This window comes from Akebia trifoliata, chromosome 11 (assembly GCF_017979445.1).
Source record: "Akebia trifoliata isolate Shusen 1 chromosome 11, ASM1797944v1, whole genome shotgun sequence".
NCBI lineage: Eukaryota > Viridiplantae > Streptophyta > Magnoliopsida > Ranunculales > Lardizabalaceae > Akebia > Akebia trifoliata.
The window spans coordinates 33,022,839-33,047,444 of NC_141385.1; the positions used below are offsets into that span (position 1 = coordinate 33,022,839).

A 24,606-nucleotide genomic window follows, 5' to 3' on the forward strand; every position below is an offset into this window, starting at 1 on the left:
CTGCATACCAAATTTCATAATTTTTTTTCACAAAAGCAATGGTACAATTTAATGAATTTTTTTTTTTTTAATATTTATGAAAATGACAACCATAGGCTTTTGATGAAACAAGAAAAACTAGGAAAAAGATGACGTTGAAGAATAAAAAAGAGTGCAATCACAACCCATTAAAATGCCATTTGAACTTATCAGCGAGGTGCTAATTTTGAGGAACGCTAGTGAATCTTGTAGATTTGTCTACACTCGTGTTCGATTCACAATCTATTGGAGCTTTCCACCAAATGTTATCACTCTCTCCTTTCATTTATTTTAAAAGCATTTCTTCTTATCAACCTTGATATATCTTTCCTTCATAATTATATAGATGGAAATTGGTAGTAAAAAAACTTGACTACTTTTATAAAATTCTCAAGGTATAGTTCATAAAATTTATACGGTGTCAAACCTCAACGTTGGAATGAATATATTATAGCATCGACACTCAACATTATTTATCATCGAACCTCGACACTGGAATGTATTATAACATTTCTTTATAACTATTTGTCAAGGTTTAATGATAGGTAACTTTGAGCCTCTATGCTATTATGCATTCATTCCAGCATTGAATTTTGACACTGGATAAATTTTATAAATTATACCTTATAAAATTTCACGAAATGATTGAGTATTTTACTATTATTTTTCATTTACATAATTAAAAATATATTAAGATTGATAATAGTATGTGAACAAATTTAAATAAATGAAAGAAAGTGGAAATAGTGATAATATTTCAAGAAAAATTTTATAGATCATGAGAGTGGACAGATCAACATGCTTCACTTTCATTCCTCAAAGCTAGTGCCACGTTGGTGAGCTCCAATATCTATTTGGTGGGTTTTGGCAAGAGAGAATGGGGAGATCTCTCTCTATTTCCATGGTATAAAAGGTTGGGAGGGAGGACATTACAATATAGAAGAATATTCTTTAAATGTTTACTAAAGAAATTGTAGGTGGGGGCATTAATTTCTGTCAAAAAAAAAAAAACCGAGTTACTGTAACAGATGTCCCTTTTTTGAGTATTAAAGAAAAAAGTGACCTTTTTTTACCATTGCCATAAACCTATCAAACTTTTGTGCTAAATGTCCTTGTAACAATTTTGACACTTGTTTAATAGTTGCTACAATCTTATGGTTGCAGCATCAAATAATCCATTTACCATTGAAGAAATAAATTTTAGAAGATTCCCAAGGATCGATCTCCCGATATAATTCCTAGGAAATAGCTTTCCATGCCAGTCGTTCATCATACACATATTCAATCACATTGAACACTAATAATTTTAGAAAAAAAAAAAAAAAACTAAATTTATAGTTATCTACTATGTCGAAAATAATTTGGTGTTGAAAATTTTTCTCCAAGTAAAGTGAAATTAGAGAGAAGAAAAGGTAACTGACCTCGAGGCTGTAAATTCAACTGTCTTTAAACCCCATTCGGATTTCTGACTAGTCTTATTCTTTTTCTTGCATTTCTGTACTTGTAACTTTTATCTTCCATGAGTGGCGCAAAAGGTGCCTATTACACAGAAGTAACCCATCGAACAACCTTCATCATACCCCAAAACAAAATTCTGACTCAACAGATAAATTGATTATTAATGGTTGAGGGAAAGGATTGTAATGGACATGAGAGCTAAAAGGGCCAAGTTTAGTTCACAAAAACCAGATTAGTTTTTGGTTTAGGTTGATCTCCAGATGAGACCATCAGAGATTGGACTGCTGGGTCCTACTCACCATCCAAATGCAGCTATGTTGTTGATAGATCGAACTTATTGCCTAAATGGAAGATACCCTAATCCTCATTATTAAATCAAAACAAATCATAGATGCAAATAATTTCGTTAAAATGGAGAATTGGTTCAATGGATTGTAAAATATCGACACAAAAAAAGAAAAAAAAAATGACTAAATGAGTTCTGAAAATTTACACCTTGAAATAAACAAATAACAAATGAAACCCCCTCAATTTCATACCTTCATGCACCTCTGAATTTCTCCATAATCACTTGGAGATAGGTTGATATGCTGAACAAGGCATTGTGTGAGTATGTATGTATCTTCCCCAAATTAAGTTTCTACCTAGTTTCAGTATGATATTATAATGACTGGCGAATTATTTTTCAGAAAATTCTCTCAGGACAACTACATTCAAAATCATGTTGCTTCCTCAGTCAAAAACCCTTTCGCCTGTTGCAAATATTAAAAACACAAGTGAACTGAATATGCATAGATACCCTGGTATGTAGAACACGGACCTCCAGCTTTCAGGACTTGAAAGATCTAAATGAGCGGATTTTGCAGCCTCAAGGAGCCGACCTGTTAGATCAACCCCAACAATACCTGCCAATGTACCCGCAGTATTTGAAACACCCATCACAATTCCCGCGTATCTCGGAGCGACATCCATGTGATTCACCGCAAACCCAGCTCTCCCTAGTGCCAAAAACCCAAGAGCCACCGAAGAACAAAACACAGCCCCACCAGAAGTTCTAAACATGGGAAGTGCCATCAATGCGAGGGAGGCCACAACAAAGCCAACGGTGTTCAATAATTTGCGGGTCTTGGTCACCGACAATATCCTCCTCGTTATTAAATGGTCCGCTACTACTCCACCTATGTTGGAGAATATGAACATGTTGAGGTAAGGCAACATTTTAGAAGAACCCATCTCGTGGAGACTAAGCTGGAGGCCTAGTTCAAAATATGTGGGCAACCAGTTCATAAGAACGTACAAGGCGTAATGGAAGGTGAAGTTATTTACAACAATAGCCCAAACAGGCAAGCTGAAGAATATTCCTTTCCACGGTATTTTGACAGCTGGCAAAGTACTTCCTCCATTCTTATCCTTCATCTTCTCTAAACTCCCTTTAATTGGCAACAAAGACTCACCGAAACCGGCAGCAGCAGCCTTCGGATGTTCCGAACGAGGTGGGTCAGTAGCATATTTGAACCAAAGTAGAGACCAAATTGCACCAAGTGAGGCTTCAGCTAAAAATACCAATTGGGGTCCCTTTAACTTCACCAAGCTCGGCAACACAAGCATGCCCGCTGCCGCACCTAGATACATGCCCGAAGTTGTGAGAGAAACAGATCGAGACCGTTCATGTGGTGGGACCCATTGTGCAAGGACGGTGTGGATGGAAGGGAAAATGAAACCTTGTGCCATCCCAATGAGTAGCCGGGCCAACACTAAGATTGTGACATGGTTCGGGTTTAGTGGGACAAAAGCACAAGTTAGAGACCATAAGACAAACGAAAGGAGGAGAACACGCCTTCCTCCTATCTTTTGGGCTGCCCATCCTCCGGGAACTTGTGAACAAACATATCCGTAATAGAACGTGGAGAGTATTGTGCCCTTGCTTGATTGGTTCACTCCAGCAGCATCAGCAGCTGCGGTGTAAGCAATTGAGAAGCCCACACGTTCTATGTAGCAAACACACGTACAGATGAATGTTAAAAAGACAATCACGTAGCGCTTCGGAAATATTATCCTCCTCATAATTTACAACTATTTCTATGCACAAGAATCATGTATAGCTGCTTTACTCCGTTTGTAATTCTTCCCTTTGTTTATCCCATCTTCCAGGGGCATACTTTCCTAAATCCTTCTTAACGACAGATTTGAAGAGAAAAGGAAGAAATTTAATGATTTCAAAAGCTTGAACACCTTCAAGAAATTCATGAAAACCTGCATAAAAAAAGAAAATGCAAAAAATGATAGATTGTTAGGGATAAACAAATTTACGAAAGAACAGTTTCTATTAAGGACAATAACCTCTTTCCACGTGAAGAAAAGTTATATATATAAAAAAAATCTCATATAGACCTTACAGTTCAGTACTAAAGTAAGCGTCATTGCTACCAAATATTGTTGGGATGGGTGGATCTTATAGCCAATAGAAGTTCTTAGTAAGCATAAGGACACATCATTATTTACCCATAAATTTTATAGTATGTGGAGCAATAAAAATTCACTCCCATCTGGACCATTCATTCGCACCATCAACACAGATCTTGAGGCAGACACGAGGTAAGGTTTGGATGGAATTATATGTAATTAGGGAAGAATCCTAATTTGGAAGGATTCTTCCCTTTTAGATAAATTTTTTTTTGGTATGGGGTAAAAGTGGCAATTGTAATCGAATTAGGATTAGGGTTTCTTTTTAGGGGTTAGGGTTTTTCTATTCAAAGGGGGCTAAGGCCATTGTAAAAGGAGAAAAGGAAAAGAGGAGAAAAAGATGAGAAGAGATCATGTAACAAATTCATAATATAGTGGAAAGGCTCCTCGAGCCCGTGGATATAAGCACAACCTGCCGAACAACATAAAAAATCATATTTGTTAAACTGACCTGAAAAACTTGAACAAACAGAGGTCAATATGATTTATTAGAAAAATTCTTTTAATAACACAGGTTCATAGAATAATTTTTTTTTCCCTTATAAAATTGAAAAGAGAAGTACACTTTATCTATCTTATTGAAAACTTCGAAGAAAACATTTCTTATTAAAATCTTACTAAAAATACACTTTTATGTAACCCAGTGTCTAAGTAGAAATTAACCATTATACCTCATATTCCGAATTTAAATTGAACCCCCCAAGTATACCATTTTAAATGACTCTGTGGTCAGATGTCGAGTAAAAAAGTTGAATCATTTAACTCAACGGAGTCCCTAGACTTGGTTGAGTTGGGCATTGAATTAACACTCATTATTATTTGTCAAGCCTACCCAATTTACAAAAATTGGCTCATCATAATAGTTGGTCCTCTAATCCTTTTTTCTTTTATCCATGTTCAAAGATATGGTTTTGATGCACATCAAAAGTTGAAGTATAAGTTCAACACCTAACTCATCCAACCCTTTTTACCTATTTCTTTATTAATATTACTGATGAAATAGGAAGTAGTACCATACATCTAGATTGATGTACAGGAAAAGTATTGAATTCAATTTAACCCCCATTCAACCATATTCATTTTCGGATTTACTAACAAAAGGTTTCAATGCACATCATTTTTTTTATGTGCACATGATGTACCCAACCCTTTACCCTTTATGAAGTTTAATGTAAATAAATACTTGGGTAATGAATCCTTTAATTAATGAGTTATTGAGTACAGAGTCAAGTCTAGTTGAACTTAGCACATTAAACTTCTCATGCACGTAATCCTTTCACCATTGTATTTTCTAACCTGGCTACAATCATATTGCTTTAGAGGTACCCTTAGACAAATTGGAAGTCCTTGATGCTATATAAACCTATAGATCTTGTGGAGTGATAAAAATTCACTCCCATCTAGACCATTCATTCGCACCATCAACACTCATCTCGAGGCAGACACGTGATAAGGTTTGGGCTGAATTCTATGTAATTAAGGAAGAATCACAATTTGAGGGGATTCTTACCTTTTAGATAATTATTTTATTTGATAGGGGTAAAAAGGACATTTCCAATTTAATTAGAATTAGGGTTAGGATTTTTCTATTTAAAGGGGGCTAAGGTCATTGTAAAGGAGCGAGAAAATATAGAGGAAAAGAAGAGAAGGAAAGGGGGAGGAAAAGAAGAAGAGAGAAGATCATGTAATAAATTCAGAATATAATGGAACGGCTCCCCGAGCTCATGGATTTACGCACAATGTGCAGAACAACATAAAAAATCGTGTATGTTCTATCTTTTCTATGTTTTTCTATTATTCGTATGTTTTATTTGGGTGTGATCTTGATAGAATTGCAAATTTCGAAGTTTATCACAAAATAGACCTCTACAATTGGTGTCATCCGTGGGAATCAAATCAAGAACACTCGTGAAAATCACAGCAGTGGGATCGAATGGGAGAACCACGAGAAATTACATCGAGAGTTGAAGGTTGCCCTGGAATCAACCCTTGCATATTTAGAGTTTCCAATTAAATTCCGCCGAGGGTATAGTCGATTTTCGATCGAATCTTTTCATCACGACAATGGAAAAAAAGTTTAGGCTATCACAAATCAAGGAAAAGTGTGGAGGTGTCCAGGTTGTTGTGCACGTGCAAGTGGTTGGCCAAGCTTGCAAGAAAAGATTGTTGCAAAGAAGGAAACAATGCAAGTAATGTATGTGCAGCATAGTTGTTGTACTCGTGTGCAAGTATCTTGTAAGATTGCACATGTGTAGAAAACGTGTAGAGAAGGAAGGTTTATGTATAAGAAAAAAGGAGCGAAATCAGCTGAGGTGGAGGGTAAAAAGAAAGTGATGGGTAGTGATATTTCCAGGCCTAGTATGATATGGTCAAGATTATGCGAGGAGGAACCACCAGTACATTGAATGATTTTTTATTTTTTTGGGGATGTTAGCGTTAATGCCAGGCCAAGTACGACATGATCAAGGAGAAATTAGACAACCAACAAATCTATTGGTTTCTGTGGCATCAAGGACTTTCAATTTGTCTAAGGATACCTCTAAATCAATATGGTTGTAGCCAGGTTAAAAACGCCGTGGTAAAAGTATTACGTGCATGAGAGGTTTAATGTGATATAATGAGTTGACTCGACGTCCAAAGACAAGGGTTCAACTAGAATTGACTCAACACTCAATAATTCATAAAGTAAAGGATCATATATCTAGATATTTATTTACATTAAACTTCATAAAGGGTAAAGGGGTACATCATGTGCACATCATTTTTTTGTGTATCGAAACCTTTGTTAGTAAATACTTCCTATTTCATCAATCTAGATGTATGGTACTACTTCCTATTTCATCAATAATATTAATAAAGAAATAGGTAATAAGGGGTTAAGTGAGTTAGGTGTTGAATTGATGTGCATCAAAACCATATATTTGAACATGAATAAAATTAAAAAGAATAGGAGGATCAACTATTATGTCAAGTCAATTAATTGCTCAAGAGTTTGATTCATGCCAGGCCAGTTTTTGTAAATTGGGTCGGCTTGACAAATAAGAATGGGTTTTAATTCAATGCCCAACTTGACCAAGTCCAGGGACTTCGTTGAATTAAATGATTCAAGTTTTTTACTCGACATCTAACCACCAAGTCATTTAAAACGGTATACTTGGGGGTTTAGTTTAAGCCCGGAATGTGAGGTATAATGGTTAATTTTTTACTTGGGGACTCGGTCCAAGTATAATCAAGGACTTAAACTCTGGGTTACATAAAAATGTATTTTTAGTAAGATTTTAATAAGAATTTTTTTTTTTTAAGTTTTCAATAAGATAGAAAAAGTGTACTTGGTCTCTAAAAATAAAAGATTATTCTATGAACCTATGTTATTACAAGGATTTTTTAAATAAATCATATTGATCTCTATTTGTTCAAGTTTTTCAAGTCGGTTCAACGAACCGAACCTTGCTCTCGAGGGGGAATGGGGCAAAAGGCAAGGTTAAGGTCGGTTCAATGAACCGGACCAGACCCATCGATTCAACGAATCGAAAAAGCAAAGGGCCATTCAACGAACCGAGCCATACTCTTTGGTTCAACGAATCGAAAAAGCAAAGGTTCAGGTCAGTTCAATGAACTGAGCCTTGCTCTCGAAGGAGAGCAGGGCCAAAGGCAAAGGTTCAAGTCGGTTCAACGAACCGAGCCTTACTTTCGAGGGAGAATAGGGCCAAAGGCAAAGGTTCAAGTTGGTTCAACGAACCGAGCCTTACTCTCGAGGGAGAGCAGGGCCAAAGGCAAAGGTTACGGTCGGTTCAACAAACCAAACTTTGTTTCGGAAGGGAGCAAGGCAAAGGAAGTTAAGGTCAGTTCAACAAACCGAAACTAACTCTCGAGGGAGAGTAGGGCAAAAAGGTCCAAGGTTTAAGCTCGGTTATTTTATTTATCAAAATCTTGGATCATTCTAGGATTCAAACCCAATCTGAGACTTCAATCGGTTCTCTTATTATTTATCGAAGTTTTGAATTATTTTAAGATCTAAGCCTGATCTGGGACTTCATTCGGTTCTTCAATTATTTATCTAAGTCTTGGATCATTCTAGGATCCAAGCCCTACATAGGACGTTGGTCGGTTTTTCTATCATTTGTCAAAGTCTACGAAAATCAGGGATGATATTCACTCAGGTCAGAAGGATTTCTCAAAGATGAATATCGATACATCAATTTCCACCTTGGAGGGGGGCTATTGTGAAAGGATAAAAATTCACTCCCATCAGGTCCATTCATTCACACCATCAACACACATCTCAAGGTAGACACATTGCACGATTTGGGTGGAATTCTATATAATTAGGAAAAAATCTTTTAGATAATTATTTTATTTGTATGGGGTAAAAGTGGCAATTGCAATCTAATTAGGATTAAAGTTTCTTCTTAAGGGTTAAGGTTTTTCTTTTTAAAGGGAGCTAAGGTCATTCTAAAAGGAGAGAAGAAAAGGGGAGGAAAAGAGGATGAGAGGAGATCATGTAACAAATTCATAATATAGTGATACGGCTCCCCAAGCTCTTGGATGTGGGCACAACATGTCGAACTACGTAAAATATCGTGTATTCTCTCTTTTCTATGCATTTCTATTATTCGTATGATTTGTTTAGGTGTGACCTTGATAGAATTGCAGATTTCGAAGTTTATTCACAAAAAAGACCTATACATAGCACACTAAGTTAATGTATCTTAGAGGGGCATAGGCTATGGCCTCACAACTTCTAGATACCTCAACTGTGGTAAGCTTGTAGACAGCTTTCTCAATGCATAAAAGAAACCAAATCCATCCCATGTTTCATGCACACCTTCCTTTCTGACCACAACAGGCATGCAAAAAATTTCAAACATTGTAGTTTATATAGTTTATATAGTTTATAAAGTAATAGACCGATTGCATTGTGGAGTCAAAATGATGAGGAACCAAATTACCATCATCTTCATGCTTATCCCAACTACTTGGAGTCGAGTATCATCAGAAAACAAATTTAGGCGGCAAAGCACCACAAAAGATATCCATATATTATGCAAACTTAAAGACTAACTACTAGGAATGTAACACCACAAGACGTCAATCCTCACACATTTCTAGCCTTAATACAGCTTAAACAAACCACATATATTAATATAAAAAATACATACATCACCTGGTTAAATGAAATTCTGTTATTCGAGTTAAATGCGGGGGTCTTCAAATGTTTAGAGTTAGAGTTAGACCCATTAATTCATCCTTGTTGGATAAATGGCACTAGAGATCAATAATCTGATTTGCAGAAGAGGATCAAAGCAAGTACAGATATAACACTTAAGAATGGTAGTTCTTTCAACAATCAAGTGAAAGTCGGATTGAATTTGATGGTGCCTTAAAAATTCTATGGGCGTCACTCTCGAAGTCTGTTCCAGTCCGATTGAGATTGAAGGTCCAAATAATACAAAGCTCCTGCTTTACTAAGATTTACAAGGGTTGAAGATTTAAGAAGAAATTTTCCAGGATGGAACAATTATTGAAGCTTAGGTCCATGGGCCCTCGTCGGTTTGCCAATAATCTGAACTTCAGGATATTGTGGATATTTTGTAAAACCACGTATTTAGAAGCACTAACGATTAAGTGAATACGCTAATGATGACATTCTTAGGCATGTCTTGTTGTAGAAGAAAGAATATCTTATATTTTCTTTATCTTTCCTCTTGATAATGTATTAAAATTGCATAAAAAAAACTACAATAAAATGCATGGAACCTTACAAAGAGATATTAATTAGCCCTCTTCGTTCACCCCTCAAAAAAAGAAAATGAGAAATGCATCCAATGGTACTACTCGTTGACATCAACAAAAAGAGGAGAATCAAACACGAATTGCTAGGAAGTATTGGAGTTGTCTAGAGTAATCAAAAAACACAAACTATGATACTGCTGTTTGGATTTCTTAACTTCCTACAAACACATATAACATTTGTATCGGCTCAATTAATATATCACAAGTACTTCTACAGTGATCAAAGAACTGTTTTGGGATGTTTTCCATCAGAAATACATTTTACTTTGAAGGGGCTTAAACATGGAAAGAAGACCCCTACTTCCTAGGGAAATTAGTCAAGATACTATACTCCGCTTACTGGAACTGCTTCATATATCCAATATCTCTTACCTTCTTTTTGGGCCGGGATAAGAAGAAAAAAAAATCACACCCCCAAAAGATCCATTTTTTATATTATTTTGATCTTTCAAACAGGACATGGGCATTATGATTCTGACCTTAAAACAACTTTGTACATGGTGCATTTGGAGCTCTTCTTCAATGAATATAAGATTTATCGGAACAAAAAAAAAAGGCACCAATAATACAGGAGGTCAAGGAAACCTGCAACCAGAGAAGAGAAGAGGAAGAAGAAGAGCGATAAACAAAAAATGGATAAAGAAAAATAAAAAATATATGTCCTCAAAGGCTTTGCACACACACATTATTATAAAAACAATCACAAAAACTAGAATGAAAATGATGGACCTCTAGGGATCCTGGTCTCATAAGGAATTTAAAAGATTGGGAAACAGTGCCCTAGCCCTCCTCATTGGCAGACAGATAGTCAACTGCGAGGACCTGAATTTTGAACCCTAAAAGGACATATTTCAATGCAAACCTTCTCACCAATGCCTCACATCCCATTTCCCACTAGAATTTTTTCCCAACAAAGTCATCTTAGACAAGATTATCAAGGTTGAACTTGAACAACTTACCCATTCTAGACAAGATACTTATAAAAATAAAAAATAAAAAATTGAGAGAAAGAAAAGAACAAGAATGTATCCAAGATATAAATTAAATTAATGGGTTTCTGACTACGAAAGTTTTTAAAACATTTGTGAGGAAAGCTGTTACAAATTGAAATTTTAACAGAAATGAGAAGAAGAAAAAAGAGCAAATGTGGTGAAAAAATGTCTAAAGTGGTCAAAATGAAGATACAACATTAGAATTTGAGCATCTTGGAAAGAATCACTGATCAAAGCTCAAGAAATGAAAAATCAATGCCAGAAAAATGAAGAGTGAGAGAGAAATTCGAAGCCCTTACCTCCACATCCGAATCTCCTTCGTTGTTCTTGCAGTTTGACAATTCTTTAATATAGATCTTCAGGTTTCTTGTGGGAGACGAGAGAGAAGGAGAGGGAGAGAGGGACAGAGGTTGGTGAGGAAGAAATTTGACTTTGAAATTTATTATTATAATTAATTAACTTGTGAGAATCAAGAATCTTTCTGACTTCTTTGAGCTGCAAACCAGCTGTATAATATTTGTCGAATAGCAAAAATTTGCATCAATGACACCACCGTTTCTCAACTGAGCTTATGAATTATGGTGGAATCAACTTGAGCCGGACGCTCTTTGTATAGAACCAAAGATCTTTTTCTCCGGAGTGAGGATCGTATACATCTAGGGTGAGGATTGAAGTCCTCCTCACACACCCCAAAATACGCCACGTAAGCTGTAATCTATGGAAATTTTTAAAAGGACATATTTTAGACGTTAATTCTACTTAAATACTCTCATCTCCCCTCAATAAATAAAAATTCTTAATTTTTTTTTCAAAATCAAATCATCTTTTTTAAATACTAGCGGGCCCTACATGTGCAAGCTATATGATTCATAACATATTTTCGATCCTAATTTTCGAACTCAAAATATGTACTAATTAATTTTATGGAGGTAGATGATTATATTTAAATAGTTAAAAAACATAACTCTCAGCAGTGTGACAGCCATAACAAAATAATCCTTCGTGTTAGTCATTTTTCTCACAAATAGTCTATTTTCAATCTCAATTCAATTTCTTTAAGAAGGAAGAAAGGTTTTGCTACAATATATATACCAAAATAGAACTTAGTAACAAAGCTGAAAGCGCCCTCAATCCGCGGGGTGCGCGGATCCGCTTTTGACCCTTGAGGTTTGGGAGTCGTCACCTAGTTATTAAGGTCTAGGAACCAAACTGATTCTAAAAAAGACAAACTAATCTACAAAAGAGAAAAAAAGTCCGGGGATCACGTTACGGGGTTGGAAGGTGTTAGGCACCAACCCCGCCCGGCCAAAGCAGATCTCTACTAACTTCCCAAATAAATCACATTGCTAAAAACCTAGATAAAAATAAAAATAAAAAATTTTATACCTTTCTGATTGCAAGGATTTTGCTCCCTCAGATCTGACAAAAATAGCTCATTGTACCGTACTCCCTTGCTTCGTTCTGTCTCCGGATTTGATTTCGGATCTCCGAGGCAAGGTATCTCCTTGTTTTTGGATATGAACTCTTCAAGTTTGTTGCGGATTTTGTGATGTTTTTGGAAGGCTTTTGGGTGTTCTTTAAGCTAAAATCGAAGGGGGGATGTTAGGTAAGGAGTTGGGGCTCCAAAACTAGGGTTTATGGGAGGCTAGGGGAGTTTCTAGACCTACTTCTCTTAGGGTTTATGATTTGATACGAAAATAGGGTATGAGCACCTCTATTTATAGATTTTTTTTAGGGTTGATTTGGATAGAGTTAGTATTTAATTAGAGTTCTTTTAATTAGAGTTGTGTTTTAGTTAAAATTGTTTTAGGTAGAATTGTGTTTTAATTAGAATTGTTTTAGGTAGAATTGTTTTTTAGTTATAACTCTATTAGATTGAGTTATTATTTAATTAGAACTCTATTATGATTTTGACTTTTGGTCTCATTTGATTGACTTTTAATATTTTGACTTTAATCATAATTGATTGGCTTTTAATATTTTGACTTCAGTCTTGCTTAATTAACTTTAATTTTGACTTCAGTCTTGCTTGATTGACTTTAATACCTTGACTTCAGTCTTGCTTGATTGGCTTTAAATTTTTGGAGAACCCCCCTTTAAAATATCTTTAATTCTTTGGACCCCCAAATGGAGGGGTTCTTAAAAAAATATCTCACGAACCCTCAACAATTTTACTCGAAAGTCCAATTGATCGATTTTTTTAATTCAAAATTTTAAATTAATTTCATTAATGTTTCACTTTAATTATTTAATATTTTATTTATTAATTTCGAATTTTTTAATTATGAAAATTGTGAAATTATCGTTTTAACCGCCAGAGAGGACTTTTCACATTTCAAGTCGGTTTTTAATGTTCTAGGATGTTTTAGAATCGATTTTTCATAAGGAATTCAATGGGAATATTGGTTTGTGTCATTTATGAAATTTTTTGTGTGAAACGGTTGTGAACTTTATGAAGGGCATTTTCGTAATTTTGTCGAATTTTGTGAAAATTGGCGAAGTGATTTATTTGGTTTCGATTTGTTGTTTTATGTGTTCGAGAGAGTTTTCCTAAGCGTAACGTAGGCTCTAGGGTTGTTGGTCTGAGATACCTCATCCGGATTTCTGAAACACATCTAGTAACAAAATAAAGCAATGGAATACACATCCATCATTGGGAATCATTGTGATCGGGTTGACAAGTTGATTAATCAGGCGAGTGCAAAAATGGGGTGTCTACAAAAGCATGAATCAAGATTTAAGCTATAAATCGAGAAGAAAAAAATAGATCTAACCAGAAGTGATTCAATTATATCATACAAACAACATATCACTTTTAAAGCTCGAAGAACAAATCCTGCAAAATGAGAACAAAAAAAAAATTGTATATTAGATTACTACCATAACATAATAATTTAAGAAAACTAACCAAGAGAGTTACAAAGAACCAATAATAACAAACATTGATTATCAAAATACTGATTAAGAAAAAGACATTAATTGTCAAAAAGACAAAAATTAATTGAGAAATATTCATGAAGAGAAAAGAGAACAACTAGTATTTTATAATGGTTATTCTCATTTCCTTGGAGTCAAAGAACATGCATAGTTGTAAACATAAATCTCCATTCCAAAATTCATGAAGAGAAGAATTTCATAATGATACAATTGTGCGTGTGTGTGTGTATGAAGCTCTCGGTTCTACCTAAATATTGTTTCAGAATCAACGTTCTAGATATACAATTCAAAAGGCAAAGAATATATGAGATGAAAATAAAATCTACATCATAATTATAATAATTAAATCAAAGCATTAATAGAAACTTTCATATTTCACAGTGAAAATCAACTGATTTTCCTAAATAAATAGTAATTGAAATGATGGGATTCGACCTTAAAGACAAGAGATTGGTTTATGTAAGAAAATAATCAAAATAAATTTGGGAAACAAAATAGATAATTAATTCCAACATAAAAAATGGAAAATAATTAATAAACAATACTTCTATTAATCCATTTCATTTATACATATAACATATTACAAAAAATGAAATCTGCCTAGTCCAATTTTTATTCTACTACCATTATATATTATTTACATGACCCTATCTCACTCTAGTAACTTAAAGTTGTTTGCAACACCTTCGTGTGGTGGATTAATGACAATATCATAATTGGAATATTTTTCTTCATCTTTTTTCTTGTTCTGACTAAATTGAATATTTGAATAATTGAATTGAACATATTGCCTAACTAATATTTTTTTCTTATTTAAAATAGGTTGATTCGTGCTAGACATAGATGCCAAATATTGATATCGAGAGTGTGCTACTCTTTTACGAACTATTGTTTTAAAGATGGTCATGTCCTACATTTGAAGATGATGTTATGAGATTATAATGGCATAATTTGATAAATAAATATCTAAAATAAGAAAATAAATCATAGCAAGCTTCACACAAGTTTGGGTAAGACTTAACAATCATTGGTTTCAAATTTCAATAGCTAGAAATTTGACAATCATTTGTTCAAGTTTCAATAGTCTTGAGCAGTAACTTGTCTTGGAAGGATGTAATGTAGTCTAAAATTTATGTAAGGTTAATAAGAGTTTAGTTATCAAATAGAGCTTTAGCTGTACTATTGTTAATAGCTAGAAATACTGCCCTATTCACCTAAAACCTACAACCCTATGATTCAAATCTCTATCAATTATTATAATTACATCATTTATACTTCTAACTTATTGTGTGTACCATAGCTTGTATCCATCAATTTTCTTAACTTATACTTTTTGGTATATTAAGTTTTTATATTTTCATCGTATCTATTAACTAGAAGCTCTTTCTTGTAAAGTCCACAAGTTTCAAATGAAGAGAAAAATCTTAAATTTTTGGACTAAGTTCTTTACTCGTAGTAGCTCAATATGATGTGAGAACCCTTGTCTACTTCTCACCGCAACCAAACAATATTGTGATGCATTGTTTCCAAAAGATACCCTAGTTAAGCCTTGCATACTTCCCACCTTATTCAATATACCCCAATGCAATCCTCCTCCTTTATCTAGGATTTGGACTGGTAATGTGATGTAAATGGAACACTAAACAAATAAAAATTCCGATAATGCTTGAAGTTGTAGTTGTTGAAACCTCGAATAACTTAGGATCCAAAATACAAACAAGCCTTACAAGATCCTCAAAAAAGTCCAAAGGTCTTTTTTCTTTTTTTAATAATCTTTTTATAACCTTAAACGACTTAGGATCCAAAATAGCAGCCTCGAAATTGATTGAATCTAACTACCTATTTAACAGAGAAAATACATACCTCCATACCAAACTGTACTCAGAGCACTACTATAAGGTATTAATGATAAGTTTAGACCTGATGCCTTTACAACTATTATAGAGAGGAGTACATTATAAAGTCTCACACTATTTTTTTATAAGTGAATGTAAAACATATTGGATCCACTATAAATATTCAGAAACTAATGAAGCATATCTAATACAAATTCATCTTCTCAACATCCATGACTCTGCTACATTTAATCTTGATGGTCTAATAATCAGTTCCAAAAATTATGAATTGAAAGGTGCTATTTTCCTCCTTTGTAGTTATAATGAAGATGATGATTTTTGGGTAAGATCCGTTAGAGGGAAGTTTAAAAAGGACGGGGGAAGAAGAAACATGGTCAAAAAAATAATATTACATTATACACTAAGATAATATTATAATTTTCTATAAAGTTCCTTAGAAAATTATGTTCTATTTGATTTTGGAGTTAGAATTCATGTAAATGCCCTCATATTCAACTTTAGGGAAAAGAAAATATATATAGTCCTGGCATGTTTTATTTATTACATTAATTGTGTATACATTGTCTCTGTCCATAAGATTGATTCATCCTCTTTTGATAACAATTCAAAAGTAGAAAACTTGGATCGTTCTAGTCTGACCTTATAACCTGGTGGGGATGTCTATAAACAGAGTTGATATCTCATTTTAGGGACTTGTACATATGGTATGCGGCATATTACTTGTGAAGAGTATTAAAATATTGTATGTCTCTCTCTCTCTAAATATGTATTATGTATGTAACTGTATTGTCCTTCTTGATATAAATCATTACTTCTTAGTGAACAAGTTTGATGCATCATCCATTTGTGATTTTCAGAAATCTTTATTTATTTTTTTAGAATTAAATTCTTTAGTTATATTAGTAATATTTAAATAGCACTATAGATGCTTAAGACTCATATCTCGATGAAACGCATGTATGATTATTTATACAATACTTCAACAATGTGTGAAGACGAACTCGAGATGTTGGAGGACAAACAAGTTTTCAAGCATTTTAATCAATAGTTCAATTACTGAGTTGTTGAGAAAAGCCACAAGTGAGAGAGATAACGACTAGGATTTTTTTTTTACTAGAGAGAGAAATAATAATCAATAGGGTATCGGATAAATCTTGTTGCATTGCCAGATCTACTCTTTTATTTTCTATTTGTTAAACGAGCCCAACTCATAAGACCCAAAATGTATGGTAATGATAACGTAACTCCCCCACGTGGCATACTCAATCTACTCCTCTTGACTGATATGTGTGAGAATCATAGATTTATTATTCTCGGGATACACATATGCACATCTCTATAAAAATGCACTTGTGTATCTTGAGGAATATAGATCTACCATCCTAACACATGTCATTTTAAGAGAATTGATTGAGTATGTCACCTGTGAGAGTCAATTTTTTCACGATTCAAAAAATTTAATATGCCATGTAAGTGGTACGTGATTTTTACCTTTTTATCCGAAACAAACACTCTGATCAACTTTTACGTCCAGATCTAAAGGTCAAAGGGAGAACTTGCGACCTGGCATGGAATCATTGGATTTGGAATTTCAGACATAACTAAAGGGCATAAAGGTAATTCAACCTTACACAATATTTATATATAACTCTTACGTATCGTAAATTCGTATCTCATCCTTGAACGTCAGAACGTCTCTCCCATTTATTCTTCCCATAAACCTTTTGGATTTTTCAGGTCCCTCTCTTTCTTGTTTCGTGTTTCGTGTTTCGTGTTTCGTTTGAAATTCCTCCTTTTTAACCCTCTCTATTGACTCCATTTTCTCCACGAAGATCATAGATTCCGTTCTAGTTCAGCCGGATATATCAGAGGTCTGGCGCTACGACAACCATCGATCGTAATTCAGTTGGTCGGATCCTCATCAAGTCATGAATCCAGAATAGTAGGTTTTTTCTAACTTTTTAATTCTAAAATCGTCAATCTTTGTTGTTTTTCTTTAATTTGTTGGGATTTTGGTTTAATCTTGTTGGATCTGTGACGTTTATGTTCTAATTGAGGCTAAATTCGATTTAATTGTGATTTTGTTCAAGATCTACTTATTTTTTGAACTTTTTCTTTTAGATTGGTTTGTTTTTTGTCGAATTGGTGCTTATTTTGCGACTATTAGGCGTGATCTATTTGGGAAAATCCAGATCTAGGTGCTTTGGTGTCCGATTTAGTGACCGACTCCCATGCTGTATTGTTTATGTGGATTGACTCATGTGAATTAGGTAGTTTCTTTGAATTTCGGCATATTTGGAGAACCAAAAACCTCATTCTTTTTCAATCTAGTAAATTGTGTAGAATTCAAGCATTAGTGCAGTTGTTGTTGTTTGCGTGCTTACCAATTGCTGTGTGGTTGTTATTGCATTAATTTTTCTTGTCCAGGGATGTAATTTGTGGGGCTATGGTATGTACAATTAAATAAAAAAGGAAAATGCTGCAATGACACAGGGTATTTACTGTGATTCTCACAAGTCTGACGTGGGATGTGCACATAACCATAGATGTGTTTCCTCGCGATACGAGCAAAAACCATCTATGGTTATGTATGCATCTACACGTCAGAATTGTGAGAATCACAGTAAATCCTGTGTCACCCCAGCACGACTCAATAAAAAAAAAAAGATGTATGGTACAGTGTGCCAGCAAAAGGGCGCTTACCTGCTGAAAGACTGCCACCTGTAACTCAGGGGGTGGGCTTACATGATGAAAATTGTTGGTGGCACCTCAGCTGGTGAGGTGCCCTTTTTCTGATGCACTGCACAGTACAATTGCTCCCACCCCCGAGTATAGAGATATGTTTATCTATTTCATTTAGTTATGCAGTTAAACTAATGATTTGTATTGGCATAGTGACAAAGTCAGGATTTGGGAAATTTTGGCAAGGGAAAAATGACAAAATTCTTCAAAATTGAAAAATAAAATAAAAATATACTCTTTTGGATAGTATAAAAATGTTTGTTTCATCTATTATACCATGTATTAAACAAAATTACTTATTTTCATATTAAATATAGAGAACTTCTATTGCCACACCAACTTTTGCTAGTGCCTCCCCAAGATGTGTGTTAAACTCTTTGATGATTTACATATGAACCTGTGGCGTTAGCAAAAGTTGGTGTGGCAATAGAACCTAAATATAATATACAAATTTTTTTTTTTCAAAGCTCTTTGAGAATAAGTCTGGATTAAATCATCGATTGAAAGAATCGTAAATTAATCGCTACTTTTTCAATAAAAAGGAAGGGAGAATTTTGTCACTAGGATGGTTGCATATATTTTATTCTCCAATAAATTTAAATTTTTTATTAGTAATTTTTTTTTAATGTAGTGAGTAATAGGCTCTTGTTGTGGTCTTCCTCCTCTAGCATTTCTTTTTCTTGGAAAATTCCATCTATTTTGGTGTGGATGGTACGTGCCTAATATGATTATCACATATTTGCATGGTTCTTAATCTTAGTCTAGAACAAAGGTTGATCTGTTCCAAAGTGCACGGGCTTGCTAGGAACTTTGATATCGTGGTCTTGAAGTGGAATTATTTGTGGATCCATGATGAGATATTTAATTTTGAAAAGTTTGGGTTAAGGAATCAGTGGATAATAGAAAGTTACATAATTTTCATGGTTTTTGGATGTGTTTTCTAAATGGTATTTTGGAAATAGAAGCATACGATTTTCTTCAAGGGAAAAACATTTTAAACTTTTTTATTATGTTTAATATCTCTGGTTTAGGAGACATAGGAGATGTCATATATGAAAATATGCTGCATCTTCACCTATTTCTTCTCATTTTGTGAATACCTTGGGAGTGCAAAGGTTTTGATCCAAGAAAGCTCAAGAAGAGTTCATTTAGGTAAAGGATATGAGATGTTTTGGTAATAGTAGAAATAGAAATGAACAATCTAGTTGGTTGCGTTGGTTAAGAAATCCTTTTGTTAAACATCTATTTATTCTTGTAAGCTTGTTAATGTGCTGAGGGAGCAGAAGGACATGCTACACAGTAGACCATTTTGTTGAAGCAGAGAAATTCATAACAAGTATAATGAGAAGGCCATTTTTCCCCCTGAATTCTGATTTCATCAACATATAATATTGCATTTTTGGCTATAACTCACAAAGAAGCTCATCTTTGTTGTCGCTCTCTTGCAGTGACTATCTGTTCAAGCTTTTGCTCATTGGAGATTCGGGTGTTGGCAAATCTTGTCTACTTTTGAGGTTTGCTGTAAGTTCCAATGATGCTATTCAATTATTTCTTTACCTTTTAATTCCAGTAGGTCTTGCAAAATAGAAGTTAAGTAGATATGTTTTTGTTTGCCCCTATGTTAGCTTTTTTCCTTAAAAAAAAGCTTCCAATACATAGAAACATTTTGTCCAAGGGATTTGAGATTAGCATAACAAAGATTCCAATATTTAGTGTGTTGGGCATGTACAGTAGAATTGTAGAAATCAAATTACTTGATTAGCAAACTGATCAAAATATAGCAGAGTAAATATTTCTAAGTTTATAATCAACAAAACAGTTCTCTCTCTCTCTCTCTCTCTCTCTCTCTCTCTCTCTCTCTCTATATATATATATATATATATATATATATATCTGGTACACAAGTGGTCAAGGCAGGTATTTTAAACCCAAAGTATGTAGTATTTCTGTTCACAGGCTTTACCAACTTACCAAGCTGACGTCTTCTCAACAAAACAATTCTAGAAATCTATAAATGTGTATAAAATGCAACCAAGATGTGCCTTATGGTATTTATCATATTGACATACATGATCATTGAACCGCAAAATTTATGTTTGTTGTCAAGCTTTGGGAATTAATGTCCACAAAGCTCAGTTCTAGATAAAAAGACCGAGAACTGTAGACAAACATGCATTGAACCATATAACACAGAATGCTTCTTGTGCAATGGACCTTTGTAATCTTTAATTTACTAAACACTGGTTAGTGATCAATGAAGACATGTTATTTTCCTTCAATCTCATCATACAGAAATGAAGAATACCAAGAATTGTGTCGGATGACTTTCCATTGAATCTCTCTAAAAGGAAATCACCATGCCTATTAAATAATATTCCCTCTAATATATTTAACTGACTGAAACAGTCCATTTTATCAAAAAAGAAACGGACCATGTCAAAGTGGCACATGTTCCTCAACCATTGTCAATTTGTCCTATCTGTCTCCAGAATACCTACTTAAGCATCAGGTAACGTCTCTTCTATTTAGGGATAAACCAAAATCTTCGGTCTCTGGTTGCGTAGCTACACCTATATAATTCAGCTTTTTGTATCCTCAACTAGCGAATTATTTTAGAATGTGCTGTAATAGTACTGTACTATTTGTTTATTATCAGCTTTAAAACAAAGACAATGTTTGCGATAATTGAAGCTGAGATTATGGTCTCTTTATGATTATTGATGCATGCTAGATACGTATATCATGTAATCTGTGCTGTTGGTTGAAGGCTCTCTACTCCACTGAAGTCAGCCTAAGTGCATTGAACCATCATGGATCTGAATCTTGATACACCTTGATTTTATTTTTATTCTTCTTTATCGTACAGGATGACTCATATCTGGAGAGTTACATCAGCACCATAGGAGTCGACTTTGTAAGTAAATTTTACCAAGTGAATATATATATATATATATAATTCTCTTGACTGCTCTTCTTTTATTTATATAATTCTCTTGTTGCACTTTGTAGAAAATACGAACTGTGGAGCAGGATGGAAAGACCATTAAACTTCAGATTGTGAGTTTTTGTTTCTCATTATTTTTTCTTTGATTATGTTTTTGATTATATCTAAAATTATATTGTTTATGAGATATAAAACTAAATTGATTTGTTCAGAAAAATTACTGATGACAATCCCTAGTGAGGAATTATCCATACTCATTCCAAAACTGTTAGGATAAGGGTAATAATTGGATCAGAGTTGGAGAACAAGAAAAAACTGCCTCTATGCTTGTGTGTCTCATGTAGCACACACATGCTAGGGAATAGGTGCCCACTGTTATTGGTACAATCGAGGAAATCTTATTGTAGATGAAATTTAAAAAAGATTGGTAATCAAGCCCATCCGTTCAAGGTCTTTTGTACCATTTCATCTCATTTTTTCCCTGACCATCCAAAATGGCAGCACTTACAAGAAAGTTTTGGAGATTGGATTCATTTTTCAATTGCATACTGGGGTGGTTCCCTTTTACATTTATTACTACACTTCTTAAAAAGATTGGTAATCAAGCCCATCCGTTCAAGGTCTTTTGTATCATTTCATCTCATTTTTTCCCTGACCATCCAAAATGGCAGCACTTACAAGAAAGTTTTGGAGATTGGGTTCATTTTTCAATCGCATACTGGGGTGGTTCCCTTTTACATTTATTACTACACTTCTTAGAAAGATTGGTTTGATCTTCGGATGGTTAGTATTTCCCAACTGAGTCATTATTTTGCGAGGATGCATCTTAGCTGGGACATAGCCATCTTATTGTGCATGTTTGGATCACATTTTTTTTTTATCTCAAATGAAGATAACTGGTGGAAAGTTGGAAAAAGCTACTGCGACAAGAGATTGAGATGAAGTAGATTTCTGACCACATTAATGGGGTAGCGAGGACAGGTGTGGATTGTGGAGCCCGGCCTATGGGACTCCCCCAAACATTTTTTTTTTTTTTTTGGGGGGGGGGGGGGGGAGAAGGGGGGTTGTTCTTTCTGTAAATGCTTTCCCCCTGGCCAGGAGGATTGAGCAGAAAGTGGATTTCTACTCTTATCATAAGCTGTTTTGTTTTAGTGTGTTGGGGGGGGGGGACCTCTTTGTGAATATTATTTCCTTATCTAATTTTCGTGTGCACTACATTGTACTTTTCTGGATTGGATCATGCAGTGGGACACTGCAGGGCAAGAACGTTTCAGGACAATCACTAGCAGCTACTACCGAGGTGCTCATGGGATTATAGTAAGCAGTTTGCCTCATCTTTTTTTTTTTTGGTTTGTTGTTGTTCCAAGCAGCTACTGCTCTTTAACTTGCTTCTTAGCACAATAAATACATCTAATGTCGGGTGTCTTGGCAGGTTGTTTATGATGTGACAGATCAGGAGAGCTTCAACAACGTTAAACAATGGTTGAACGAAATTGATCGCTATGCAAGTGAGAATGTCAACAAGCTTTTGGTTGGAAACAAGTGTGATCTCACTGCAAATAAAGTTGTGTCGTATGAGACAGCTAAGGTAAAACTAAGTCCTTACGGAAGCTTGTGCTTGTGCTTGGTATGCCTCCTACACAGACCATATAATCTCAGTTGAGGTTGAGGGAAGATATTTCTGTTATTACTTTCCTAGCTTCCGTCAGTATCTACGCATATCAGTGGAAAATCTCAAGGAAAATTAATAATGGTCTCTACTTTTTTTTTCTGGTGAAGGCTTTTGCTGATGAAATTGGGATTCCATTTATGGAAACAAGTGCAAAAAGTGCTACTAATGTGGAACAAGCCTTCATGGCCATGGCTGCGGAGATCAAGAACAGGTAGTGTTTTCTGTCTGGTTTGTATAATTGGAAGTTTAATGTTATGTTAGATAAAGAGGAAACCAGGCATGTTTTTAGTTTTGTGATTTGGCAAAAATTGTATCCACAATTCTCATTTTATTGTGCTTGGACCTATAGCTCAGTTGATTCGTCATGATACACATTTTCCTAGGGATACATTTCTCTTGGGAATCCCAACATCCCAAAGGTCATGTTAATGCATCAACCCAGGGGTTGAGGCTAACATTTCCCTAACATCCCTTCACCTTTTGGTGAATATTGGATTTACTCCTTTGTGTTCTCAAATTGATGGCATACCTCCTTCACCTCATTCTTCTCTCCCAAACGTCCTTGTCTTCAACCTCTTTCCGAAAAACCCTTGGTTTTTCTCCACAAAATAAGTCATCCTCTGCTGGAGTATTTTTTCTTTCTTTAGTCTTCACCCTTAAAATTTTATCTCCAATGTTCAAACATCAAGAATAAGATGGGTTTTTTTTGGGAAATAGAATACATTGGAAAATCCAAGGTTTTCTAAAAGAGCTTGAAGACGTGATTTAATAGGTTAAAAAATAAATTATCCTATAGGTTGAAGAGCTTGAAAATGGCTGTTTTTTGGGAGAAAAATCAAGGGGTTTGGCTAGGGGATGTAGATAAGTGCATATAGGTTAGTCTTTCAGTGTAGACTGAGGTCAAGGGATGTATGTCATCTATTTGGTGGTGATGATGGATGGGACTTGGATCCTTCTTCTACATAATATATACTGGGAATTAGATCTAGCCTATAGTGGCATCTATTTAATTGTCGAATCCAATCTACAGGGAATCATCTTTTTTTTTTTTTGTTCATTCTAATAAACATTTGATAGGATAATGTATGGATGGTTTGGTTTGTGCAGAGTTTTGGTTCTACCTAAGAATTGCTCTCTATCACTGTGTATTAGTCTTCCCCTTTATATACATACTGTGCACTTTTAACTATTCTCTCACCGACTTTTTATTTTGGATTGGGGTTTGCAGAATGGCAAGTCAACCTGCCATGAACAATGGCAGACCTCCAACCGTGCAGATTCGAGGACAACCTGTTGACCAGAAGACTAGCTGCTGTTCTTCGTAAGGATGATTTATTAGCTGAGAGTACATTTGTATTTCTTCCGTCTGATTTGCTCCTATGGGTTGTAGAACTTCTTTTGAATTCATTCGTCGATCTCCCTCACTTTCATTGTGATTTGCTGTTCTCTTATGTTCATAAACTGTTTATGAAATTTGATTCTTTTCAACTATCTGATTTTTTATTATAAAAAAAAAAAAAAAAAAAATTGGGCCTGTACAAATAATAATAATAATAATCAGGAATATTATCAGTCAACTCAACCATAGCATTTGTTTCTTACAGTTGCCTTGGATTGTTTGTTTGTGCTTACATTTACCCTGGCTTTTATGCAAGGGAGGTACCAAATTGGGCTGTCAATGTATTAATCATTCAGATACAAAACCTGATCCTGAGATTTTATTGTTTTGGT

The 24,606-nt window shown here is 34.6% G+C and overlaps 2 protein-coding genes across 3 annotated transcripts; one reads left to right on the forward strand and one right to left on the reverse strand.

Annotated features, from left to right (window-relative positions):
- Positions 1-1,864: 1,864 nt before the first annotated feature.
- Positions 1,865-11,308, reverse strand: LOC147391316 (putative anion transporter 5). 2 transcript variants are annotated; one of them, XM_086458905.1, is made up of 3 exons: positions 11,024-11,308; positions 10,212-10,317; positions 1,865-3,729 (listed from the first exon to the last, which is right to left on the reverse strand). In XM_086458905.1, exon 3 carries the CDS (start codon positions 3,538-3,540, stop codon positions 2,209-2,211), a length of 1,332 nt encoding a protein of 443 aa, XP_086315031.1. In that variant the 5' UTR covers positions 3,541-3,729; positions 10,212-10,317; positions 11,024-11,308; the 3' UTR covers positions 1,865-2,208. The 2 variants fall into 2 exon arrangements, with proteins under 2 accessions (XP_086315031.1, XP_086315030.1); XM_086458904.1 differs by lacking the exon at positions 10,212-10,317.
- A 5,880-nt stretch (positions 11,309-17,188) lies between these two features.
- Positions 17,189-24,363, forward strand: LOC147391317 (GTP-binding protein YPTM2). Its single transcript, XM_086457534.1, has 8 exons — positions 17,189-17,459; positions 19,708-19,780; positions 21,126-21,173; positions 21,269-21,316; positions 22,449-22,520; positions 22,636-22,791; positions 22,983-23,086; positions 24,104-24,363. The coding sequence occupies exons 1-8, from the start codon at positions 17,446-17,448 to the stop codon at positions 24,198-24,200; spliced, it is 612 nt and encodes a 203-aa protein (XP_086313660.1). The 5' UTR covers positions 17,189-17,445; the 3' UTR covers positions 24,201-24,363.
- Positions 24,364-24,606: the final 243 nt, after the last annotated feature.

Coding starts and splice junctions, on each gene's coding strand:
- LOC147391316 (XM_086458904.1), bottom strand. CDS start 3,540: ATGAGGAGGATAATATTTCCGAAGCGCTACGTGATTGTCTTTTTAACA.
- LOC147391317 (XM_086457534.1), top strand. Junction 22,521..22,635: donor GAGGTGCTCATGGGATTATA/GTAAGCAGTTTG, acceptor GTGTCTTGGCAG/GTTGTTTATGATGTGACAGA. Junction 22,792..22,982: donor TGTCGTATGAGACAGCTAAG/GTAAAACTAAGT, acceptor TTTCTGGTGAAG/GCTTTTGCTGATGAAATTGG.